This window comes from Peromyscus eremicus, chromosome 18 (assembly GCF_949786415.1).
Source record: "Peromyscus eremicus chromosome 18, PerEre_H2_v1, whole genome shotgun sequence".
Classification (NCBI taxonomy): domain Eukaryota; kingdom Metazoa; phylum Chordata; class Mammalia; order Rodentia; family Cricetidae; genus Peromyscus; species Peromyscus eremicus.
This window is the reverse complement of record NC_081434.1, coordinates 9,429,149-9,440,634: the sequence shown is the minus strand read 5'-3', so window position 1 is coordinate 9,440,634 and position 11,486 is coordinate 9,429,149. Positions and strand designations below refer to the sequence as shown.

The 11,486-nt window shown below is 45.4% G+C and overlaps 1 protein-coding gene across 1 annotated transcript in view; it reads right to left on the bottom strand.

The window, feature by feature from the left end:
* Positions 1 to 2,277: 2,277 nt before the first annotated feature.
* Positions 2,278 to 11,486, bottom strand: part of Irak3 (interleukin 1 receptor associated kinase 3) — a 56,663-nt gene continuing 47,454 nt past the window's right edge. Inside the window, exons 9-12 of the mRNA XM_059245626.1 lie at positions 6,576 to 6,774; positions 6,019 to 6,081; positions 5,770 to 5,934; positions 2,278 to 3,703 (exon numbers count right to left, since the gene is read on the bottom strand). Of these exons, the coding sequence (XP_059101609.1) occupies positions 3,227 to 3,703; positions 5,770 to 5,934; positions 6,019 to 6,081; positions 6,576 to 6,774 (904 nt within the window). The 3' untranslated portion in view covers positions 2,278 to 3,226. The remainder of the gene's footprint in view (positions 3,704 to 5,769; positions 5,935 to 6,018; positions 6,082 to 6,575; positions 6,775 to 11,486) is intronic.

The window sequence follows — 11,486 nt, the reverse complement described above, 5'->3', positions numbered from 1 at the left end:
TTTTGTGTGTGTGTGTGTGTGTGTGTGTGTGTGTGTGTGTGTGTGTATTATATATATGTAATTATATATATGTAATTATATATACATATATACATACATATATACATACGTGTGTGTATATATATATATAAGCATATATATATATGCTTGAACTGATGATGTAGCTTAGTGGTCAGAGAGCTTGCCTAGCATGTGCAGGCTTAGGGTTCAATCCTCAGTACCTCAGGAGGTGGAATGCTAAACTATGACAAGACATAAGGGTTAAAGTTCCTAGTCTTAATGCACATGCAGCTTGGCAGCCCGTTGGGAAGACAGCTGTGGGTCCTCTGGGCAGCCAGGTGTGTTCACACCAGCCCGGGAACAAGGACTCCTCCTCCAGCTTCTTTCCTGAGGCTTGTCAATTAGACTGAAGTTCCTTGTGTGTTTTAACCACACCTCCCGCCTTTCCAGAGGATGGGAGCTCCGTGTGTTTTACCTTCTCTGTTTGCCTGCCCTGCTTCTGATTTCTGATGACTTCCTTCTCGAACCTCAACTCCAAAGTGACTCTGATGAACCCAAACGTAGTGACTGTCTCAAGGCTTCTTCAGTGTTTCTGTCCATTGCCATGAAACAGTCATTATGCACACTTTGCTAATTTACTAGGCAATATTTACTACGGTTGGATTTTTGATGATGTGGATCTGTAGATGCAGCTGAATTAAACTTAATTTAGAAGGAAACAGCAGCTTTGTGGAGGCTATCATGCTCAATCCTGAACAGGTAGTGTGCTGGAGTAACAGCTTCCGAAGAAGTCTATGCCCAAAGGCCAGAAACCTGAGACTACCTGACATCCCATGAGAACAGGGGGCTTGAGGGGGTGATAATTTAAGGATCCTGTGAAAAAGAAATTTTCATCAGCATTTAAATGGGCCCAATGCAATCACTAGGCTCTTTATAAGAAGAAGCAGGGGGTCCTGGGTAAGAGAAAGGTAAAGAGAAAGACCTTGGGAAAGAGGGAGGGAGGAGATAGAGAGGGAAGAGGAGGAGAGGGGAGAGTCCGCAGCCTGAAGATGTACCCTGGTGACTGATGGTGGAGGAAGGGACCACAAACTGAGCAATGCAGGAGTGCAGGTGGCTTCCATTTGGAAGAGAAGGCGAAGATTCTTCCCTGGAGCCTCCCTGAGGAACACGTAAGCCTTCTGACCTGAGGTTTCCAGTAACTCTCACACCTAACTATGGCCTACCCCTGAGGCGGGGCCGAGAGGGGAGCCCTTAAGACCGGAGATCTGGATGTGCCGGCTCTCTTGGTTCCTGGTTGATCCTGGATGCTGGATGGTACACAGAGCAGAGTTCTCCAGAGAACCCAGCTGGACTGCACCTCACCTCTCCCAGATCCTGTAACCAACCCCTTAACTAGCTGGAAGTTACCCCCCAAAATAAACCTCCTTTTTAACTACGTGGAGTTGCCTTAATAAATTCCACCAGTAGTGAGGATCTCACAATCCAGTAAGACAGGGTGACACAAGCCACTCTAGCGTCATTCAGAGAGAGGAGCAACTGCTGAGGAGATATTTGTATAGCGAGTCCTTCTGGCTGGGAGGTTAGAGAGGCTTCCTGCGAGGGGGGGTGCAGGAGGAGGGGAAGGAGGGGGGGAGGGGCTGCTTTGTAGAGCCCACACCTGAGCCAGACGTCCAAAGGAGGCTTCCGGGAGCAACAAGAAGAAAGGTTACCCTGGAAGGCACAGAACATGGCCAAAGAAGAGGTGATCCAGACTCTTGTGATCAGTTCTTTTCCCAGGACCCAAAATGACTTGATTAAAATTTTGCACATTCTTCCGAGGATGTAGTAGGTCTCGGGGTTAGTAAAACAACAACAAGATGCTATAACTTTTTAATGTAATTTTTATAACAATTGGATTAATGTGGGAAACTCTTCTAAGAGTTTACATACAGAGATACAGGCTTATGACCAGAATCCGTTCCCTACACAGAACATGCCCGAGCAAGAGTGACCTCGATTCCCTTCCAGATAGGTAGGTTAACCAGCAATGAACAAAAGAGTGGTAACTGCCAATCAGGGTAAAAAAACAATTCTTTGAAAAGGCATCTATTAATATTTACAAATTGGACATTGCCTACAACATGTCCAGCATTTCCTATGACCAAGGGAAGCCAATGGAATCCAATGGACTGACCCTAGCAGAAAGATGGGCACTGAGTGTATAAGTTTTTTTGTTATTGTTTTTTGCAGTGATCAGAGGACCAAGGGATGCCACAAAGTCACACCATGCAACAGATCTCATGGAAGAGATTTATTGGAGGCAGGGGCAGGGGAGTGGGGATAATACAACAGGCCTCCTCTGAGTGAGGATGGAAAAGAAGGAGGTAGGTCATGAAGGTTAGGGCTTTATGAAGGATATGGCTCATGTGCACAGAGAGAACATGGGACCCTAGGTGACAGTGGAAATGTGTTGCATTTGGGGCTGGTAATGACATGGTTGGGGGCATTGAGTTGCTGAAGGCGGTGTGGGGGGTGCACCTGGTTCTGGAATGTGGGTAGTTCCCGGTTTACCAACACGGAGGACTCACTGGGATCCTGCCACTCTTTGCTAGGATTTGATTGTCGGAACCCAGGATCCTGAATAACTCCAAATGGCTCTAATTTAGCTTGGGTTTGACTGAGAAGCAGTCACCCTGTTATGGAAACGTCTTTGTGTACGCTGTGAAGATGTGTCTTTGCCAAGGCTCCTTCTGATTGGTTTAATAAAAGAGCTGACTGGCCGGTAGCTAGGCAGTTGGTATAAGCAGGACAAACGATGCTGGGAAGAAAAAGGGTCGAGTCAGGAGTCTTGAGCAGATAAAGAGAGAAGCAAGATGAATGTACTGTGTTGAAAGAAGGTATAGTCATGTGACAGAGGGTACATAAGAAATATAGGTTAATTAAGAGTTAGCTAGTAACAAACCTGAGCTATCAACCAAGCATTTATAATTAATATTAAGTCTCTATGTGGTTATTTGGGAGCGGCTGGTGTGACATCACCCTGATAACACATTTCTTTAAGTCATTCTGTTTGGGGGAGTGGAAAAGAAGGGACAGAACTGCCTGGCTGCTTATCTGCCCAACTCAAATTCGCCATCAGTGATTCCCTTGGCCTTACTCGGGGAGCTCAGATCATTTCAGGGTGACATTCTTCACTCAGGTGCCTTCAGTGACATTTGCTTTCTTTCTTTTTTATCTTCTGGTGAATTCACTGCTTTTTGGACTGTTCACACTCACTGTGGAAGAGTTCAGAGGGGCACCTCTTCTCCATTGGCTTGCTCCCACAAGACTGGCCTGGCACCTCCCAAGAGGAGCCCAAAGTGATCTCAGTAGGCTTTAAGTCCTGGGATGCTGCCGCAAGTTCTGGGGGCCAATATTCTTCACAAGAAGAACTGGGCACATGGCAAGCAGCTTCACTTCTCTTGCCCCCCGGGTGTCTGTCCAAGCCCAGAAAGGTGACCTCAGATTGGCTGCACTCAAAGGGGATTTTCTGAGTCACTCTGTCCGTCCTCAAAGCTTTCTCTTGAGGCACTGGGTGACTGTTCTGGTTTTCATCATCTTCTACTGGAATACTCGGAACATTATCCATGAACAGAGGAGAGGGACATCTGAAGGACTTCAGGGATGTGGGAGGATCTTCTGCAAAATACAAGCTAGGCTGCGTGCTCTCTAGAGCATTCAGGACCTGATTAGCAAGGAAAGAAACGTGGAGGGAAACTTGAGTGACATTCCCTTTTACATTTGCCTCTCTACCTAGTAATGAATAGTCTCTCATTTTCATAACTAGGAAATTAAATAAGTAAAAAAAAAATAAAGTAAGTGCAAACCCAGAATTTTGAATTAGAAAAGATATTAGATATTGGAGAAGGCCTTTTATTTCAAGGGCCACATCAAGCAGCTTGAAGGAAGGTATAAAAGAAGCTATAGACTATTAAGAAACCTGACCTCAGGCATGAACTGGCCACCATCTCACTCAGCTGTCAGATGAGTCTTTGTGCATTTTCAACCACAGAAAGTAGAGGATTCTCATGGAGTATATCAAGGGCACCATGACCTCTAGTTCTCAAATGCCAGGACCAAAAAGGGGAGCTTTCTAAAAATACAGATCTCTTGTCCCCAACCAAGAGCATGTCATCAACGGGGACCCAAGGTATTTAAACAGCTTCATACAAGATTTGGACATGCAGCCAGATTTGAAAACCAATGACTTAATATATCCATTCTCATTCTCCCCTTCCCTCTCTAAAAATACAGATAGCTTGAGCATTTATGAAGTGTTTTTTTTTTTATGTATTTCATCTCCATAAATGGCATTATCCTGGTTTTATAGGTAAAGCTGAGGATCAAGAGAAAATCCATACAACTATCTGGAAAGATGAAGCTTTGGTGCTGTTCCCTCAACCTCCTGGATCTTAACTTTGTCCTACAACACCACTGATGGATCCTTGCTGGGGCAGGATTCTACGCTGAGAGTCACATCAGGCTTTCCCTATGTTTCCCTGGATCCCAGGCCAGGGTTCTTACACTATGATTAGACCAAGTCCTTGTTCAGATCTCCCACAGCTCTCCAGTAGACTCGGCATAAAACCCACCTCCAAGGATAGGGAAGCTTCTGTAGTGTTAACCACACCAGCTCTCCTTCACCTCCCCTCATCTCCATGATGCGGGACTGCCCAAAGTCTTACAGCTAAGGGTGATGACCTCTGAGTCAGGAGTGCAGATGGCCTCTTTTGAGGATGTCCTTCCATCCGTACTGCTGCCTACACCTAACCCGTTCTCCAGATCACAGCTAAGCAGTGACCTTCAGCAAGGACCTCCTGGTTGGCATAGGCTGGCAACCTCACTCTAATCTGACTCTGCCCTTCCCGGTCATCCCAGGATTCTGACTCTCACCGTGCCTGTCTACAGCGTCGAAGTACCGTGTCTATTGACCGAACTTCTGTGCACAGCAAGCTTGAGAACAGTCACCAAGTCTTGACTGCTGTGCATCCCCCAAAATGCACATCCGAAATGGCCATTGAGTTAGTATTGGCTTACAAATGAATGGATTATAGCTATGACAAACGAATGCATTTTAAAACAATGGAAACCAATGTGTGCTTTTTAATGGGTCAGATAGCGTAAGGAGTGTTGAATAAAATATCCCCTTCAAACTATGTTTCATTAGATTTAATTTTTTTAATTTATTATTAGTGATGGTGGTGGGAGTGTGCTGAGGAGAGCATGTGAAGGTAGGAGACAACTTGTTCTTTCTGTGAGTTCCAGGGATCAAACTCAGGTCGCCAGGCTTGCATGGCAGACATGTTTTTACCTACTAAGCTACTTTGCTGCCAGATATTTTTATATTCTCTCTTTCTCTCTCTCTCTCTATATATATATGTATATGTATATACATATATATATGTTTTTCAAGACAGAGTTTCTCTGTGTAACATTCCTGGCTGTCCTGGAATCTGCTTTGTGGATCATGCTGGCCTTGAACTCACTAAGATCCACCTGCCTCTGCCTCCTGAGTGCTGAGATTAAAGGCATCAATATTTTTTTTTATAATAATCTGGTTCTACCTAGTAATGCCTTCCACAAGGGTAGCAGTAGTGTAAGATGTTCATTTTAAGCTAGAAAGTGTATCTATTAGGCTAGAATTCTCTGTGGGGGGCTGAATTTGTCTAATTAAGAATTCACTTAGATGCACAGTTGATGCGACTTGGATTTTCCACGGCTCACTTTTGAATAAAACCAGGCATATCTTACTTCATCCATTGTTGGTCTTAACTTGGCCCGAGTTGCTGCACACTGGCCAGCCAGAGAGAAGAGCTTGGCAGAGAAGTTCCGAGGACAGGGCTGTATCTTCCTGTCTAGAAACGAGAGGCACGCCTCGAGACCTCTCTTCTCCATCAGTTCCATGAGGAGATCCCGCTAGGAAGAGAAGATGAAGTTATTTCTCGGAACACCATCAGACAACTAACTGGCAAGCGAGTGCCGGCATGAGGCAGTTCTCACCAGCTGAACGTGTTTAGGGTCATCCAGCACCACTTTGCAGCCTGTCAAAACCTCCATGATCACCTGCAAGGAACATACACACAATCAGCTACAGAGGTTGAGAACACACACAACATTAGTTTAAACTGCTTAATGTGGCAATGGATTTAATTCTAACTAATGCTCTTGTATTTTATTACTTCATAGATTATGGAAAATTAATGTATCGGATAATGAGTAACGGAAAACCAATAGGTATAAAAGTTAAAACTCTTAAGATGTTTCCTCCGAGCCGGTGGCTCTCGACCTTCCTAACGCTGTGACCCTTTAACACAGTTCCTCATGCCGTGCTGACCCCCAACCATAGTATTATTTTGTTGCTACTTCATAACTGTAATTTTGCTACTGGTATGAATCATAATGTAATATCTGATATGTAGGATGTCTGATATGCGACCCCTCTGAAAGGGTCCTTTGACTCCAGAGGGGTCATGACTCACAGGTTGGGAACCCCCAAGGATTGGGCGCCATCTTGGCAGTGAATTATCTTCCTTAGCTAACCAATGGATGGCACTCACAATTCCAAAGCTGTAGACATCGGTTTTGACGGAAAGTCTTCCCTGTCTGATGTATTCTTCTGGCATGTACCACAGATGTTTCCTGCCGCTGCCCGTCATATTCATGGTAGAATTCTGATGGTCTAGGTGGGGTCGGAAGTGTGCCATGGCGAAATCAGTTAGTCTGGGTTGGAACTGATCATCCAGAAGTATGTTTGCACTAAAAGTGTGATCAAAGACAAACAGGACAAGATATCACAAAGGCATTTGGTGAAATACAACGTAGCTGATTAATCCAGAATACTGATAAGATGAAGCCAAACGTAAACATCTGTGAATGAGTGAGTGGGCATTCTAAAGTTTTTCTTAAAGTAAACACATGGGCTGGAGACATGGCTCAGCGGTTAAAAGCCCTGATAGTTCTTCCAGAGGACCTGGGTTCAATTCCCAGCACCCACATGGCAGCTCATAACTGTCTATAACCCCAGTTCTAGGGGACCCAACACCCTCACACAAACACACATGCAGGCAAAGCACTAGTGTACATAAAATAAAATAAAAAATATTAACGTATAAACATAAATTTGTATGAAGCCTTAAATAAAAATCTGATGCATGCATAGTGGCTATTTCAGAATTTGAGACACGCATGGATGCTGTGTCAACAGAGTGAAGTAAAGTTAAGTACAGCAGCTTGCTTCTGCTCTTCTTAATGAGACCATGGGCTTGGTTTTAAGCACCTAAGTAGAAATGTCAAGGGATAGAGATTGTGGTACCGCGCACTGTTATTAAATGTGGTAGCAGCCACTGCGTAAGACGTTCTTAAGCCTGAACAAACACTGAATTGTACAAATGTCCCAAAGGTCTCTGCTGTCCCAGAACGAGGACACAAATAGGCAGGGCCAGTTCTGAATTGAGATCCTCTAGCAAAAGAGACAGTTCAGAGGCTATGTGGAGATTTATTCCTATGTCAAGTATTTGAGCGCATTAGTTCCATCTTCGTAACTGAGATCTCAATCCAGACTTCGTCTAGGACTAAGTTGGCATCCCAGGTTCCTTTAAGGATAAAAACATGTTTTAAACTTTGACTTTTCCCTCCACAGAGTGGAGAACAAACTGTAAAGAGCAAAGAGCCAACCTTACACCCTGTCTGTTTGGTGTGATCTTTTCATCTATGGAGGAGCAAGCCAGGGGCTGTGTCCCCAAGATTTGTGTCAATGAGCACAGTCCTTAACTTTCTCCCTGCCTGTCTTTCCTCAAGAATCCAGCGGCTGCCAGAGCCTTCCTGTGTTTCACATGGCCCAACTCTACGCCATTCCTCACCCATTCTTTCATTTTCTCACCCAGAACAGTGCTGAGCATCCTGCCATTCCTCTGAAGATGCATAACAGACGAGTCAGGTCCTACCTTCTCTCAGGCACTAGGTAGGAAAACACGATGAAATCCCCCGTAGAGGCACACTTCACTTGCTCAAATCTGAGGTTTCTGGACCTGCCCTGATGCTTTCACAATTTGGGGGAACAGGAAAGCAGGAGTTTGCCAGCTGGGCAGGAGATGAAAGGGGGCAAAACCAGTCTCCAACTCTCCCAGCAGCACTCATGTAAGGCAGAAAGGGCAGAGGGTGGAAGACCATGGGCAAAGGCTGCAAAATTCGAATATGAAAGAAACTAACCAAGAAGAGGAAGGGTAGAACTCTCCTACCCAATGCCAAGTAAGTCCCTGGCATAGTCCCAGACACAGAGACACTCCCGTGTGTCTGAAGGTGTCCTATGGCTCATTATAATACTGAAATGCACACTCCTAGGTAGAGATTTATTTTTTTTTATTTTTTATTTTATTTATTTATTTTTGTTTTTGTTTTTGTTTTTTTCGAGACAGGGTTTCTCTGTGTAGTTTTGCGCCTGTCCTGGAACTCACTTGGTAGTCCAGGCTGGCCTCGAACTCACAGAGATCCGCCTGGCTCTGCCTCCCGAGTACTGGGATTAAAGGCGTGCGTCACCACCGCCCGGCAAGATTTAAGAAGCTGCGGGGACATGTGATGCATGAAGTTGTATGTAGAATTCCATGTAGCATACCATGCCCAAGAAAGCCCACTGTATGCAAATAAGCTAAAAGCCCCAACTCTGCATGGCAAGTCGTTGGAGCTACTGACCTTTTTTCCTGCCCCAGCTTGCCTCTTCTCTTGGAAGTATGTCTTTTTCTCATACACTGTCTACACCGCTATCCACGTGTCCCTGTCCAGTTCCGTGTTCCAAGACATAAGGCAGTGGAACCCTTCCGGAAGTGCCCAGCAAACTCTAATGTCCACTGTCATCATGAGTCACTGCCCTTCCAGTTTCTACTACTCTGCTTGCACAGAGGGAGTCTGAAAAACCCTGAATGCCCCATCTTTAATGTCTTCCTCCAGACCAGTTCTCCAGAAGGCATGATATTCTGATTGATAGGTTAGGGCCTTGAGAATGCCCAAGCTGAAGCTGAACCTAAACAGCACATAGGAACAAATCCCTAGAGTTTTTGTTTGTTTATTTGTTTGTTTTATACATAGAAAAAACATTAGGGGACAGGGGTGGGGTGACGACAGCAAGAATAATAAAGAAACCCATAATCTCAGCCATTATGTAAATCTGCTGTAAAACAAGTAGAAGCTGACAGCGACTGGTGAGTCACGTGACCGCGAGAGGTAGGCAGAGGTGAGCTGGGCGACCACAAACCCTGTTACCCAATAAACCCACTGGGGACATGGGGTCAGCGAGAGGTCACCAGTGAGACAGGATGATCTGAGGACCCTGCACTCACACGCTGAATAATGGCATCTAGTGGAAAGGCAAGTTCTCAACCAGCAGGCCTCGGCGCGGAGCATAAATTTTGAAAGGAGTGATTTATTTGGTTCTAAATAAAGGTTAACGGGAGCTGAGAGAGAGGAAGCCTCGGTTTCAGGAGAGTGGGGATGGCAAAAAGCCCTTCGACAATCAATGTCTCCTCTAATTCTTTCCCCTGCTTCAGCCCTAAGTGGAATCTTCAAACACAAAGTGCCTTCAGCCACCACACGGGTCAACAGAGTAAGTTTATTCTGCCGGGGTGAGAATGGACGGACAAAATGAAAACTACACGAGAAATCGTAGCAATACAACGCAAAAGGGCAGCTTGCTGGCAATGATGGGCGCGAAAGAGGCAGACAGGGAAGCAGGTTTGGTCCACATGCCCTGTCTCATGTTTCTGCCATCTTTTGCTTTCTCTTTACCCTAAGGGTATTTGCTATAACAGAGAGGCCAGGGTGACTTCAAATCATTTTTTTTTTAAAGATTTATTTATTTATTATGTATACAGTGCTCTGCGTACATGCATGTTTGCAGGCCAGAAGAGGGCGCCAGATCTCATTACAGACAGTTGTGAGCCACCATGTGGTTGCTGGGAATTGAACTCAGGACCTCTGGAAAAACAGCCAGTGCTCTTAACCACTGAGCCATCTCTCCAGCCCTCAAATCATTCTTAAAATAGAAGGATCTCTGACTGAGGGCATGGGGCAACTCAGGGGTACTGACTTCAAATCTGTACTAAGAAAAGTTTCCATGATGCTTTTTTTTTTTAGGGACCAGATCCCCCAAACAATACTTCATAGTGAGAACCAGCTTTCTTGGCTCATCAGTAAGTTTCCTAGTTTATTTGAAACTGTTAGGCCTTAAACACGAAGATGATGCCTAGAGATTAAAATGCAGGGACTGAATTTAAGCACGAGGGTTGTGTGTGTTGGTTTTATGCAGTGGCGCAATGTTATTCATTAGGCAGAGCTGTTACCTTGCGAGGAGAGCCACGAGGCAAGACAAAACCCACTCTCAGAGTTTTATTAGGAGAAGGGAGAGACAGAAGAGAATGTGATCAGGCCTGTGGAAGACATGTGGGGGGGTGTGGGGGGGAGGGGAGGAGTCTGTGACCCGCTTTTTATGCATTCCCCTGCACATGTGCACATGAGCTTACAGAGCTACACCATGTATGTGCATAGATTGCATAATCATGCTGCACGCAAATTATATAGGACGTAAAGCCCTGGAATGACTAAGCATCTGAACAATGCATGTGCGGTCATGTAGCTGGGGGAGTGGGCCAGGAATTCCAACAGTGGATGAGCACAGATCTTTAAAGACGTTACATATATTTAAAGGGGCTTATTTTAGCCTCAGTCAAATGCCTGGCCACCCTTAGGAAAGGTGGGGATTCTACCCAGACATGAAGATCCAAGAGCTTCTCGAAGGCATCCTAAGGCCAAAGTGTTAGTCAACTAAGAACTGCCCACGTTCCAGAAACAGGTTCCTCCCTGCCTTCAATGACTCAGTGCCTACAGTCCCTCAATGTCTTCACCATTGTGCATGCTCCGTACCCCTATAAAGTCCTTCACCATGGCCTAGTCGCTCTCTTTTTTTTCTATCCCCACTCAAAGGCAACCATTTTCCACACACCCCCAACTCCCCAATAAATCTCTGTGTGAGGTCTGTTTTGTAGTGTGATTTTTGTGGCATTCCTTGACCCCACTTGCAAAGATAACTCTTTCACCACAAAACCCTTTCACAAATGACATGTACTGTCCATGTCATGGTAGTTACAATCCCAAGACCCCCTCCCCAGATGGCCTGCCTGCCCTTAGATGTGGCAAAATCCAGTTTTCCCAGACTCACCGGTTTCTGGGAGAGTTGTAGACTCTCCCAAGACTTCACACAAGAGCACCTATGGGTTCCAACCTAAGAATGGTACAAGTCCCAAACTGTCTTTCCCTGCTTGGGGTGGGCCCCATTGATTGACAGGTTCCCAATCAGAGGCAAGAAGTAGGCAAGGGAAACAGTGAGCCAGGCCAAGATGATGGCATCAGTCTTGTATCCTGACTGACCAGCAGCTAGAATACTTCATTGTTTAGACAGAATTCAGAAAGCATGGTGTTCC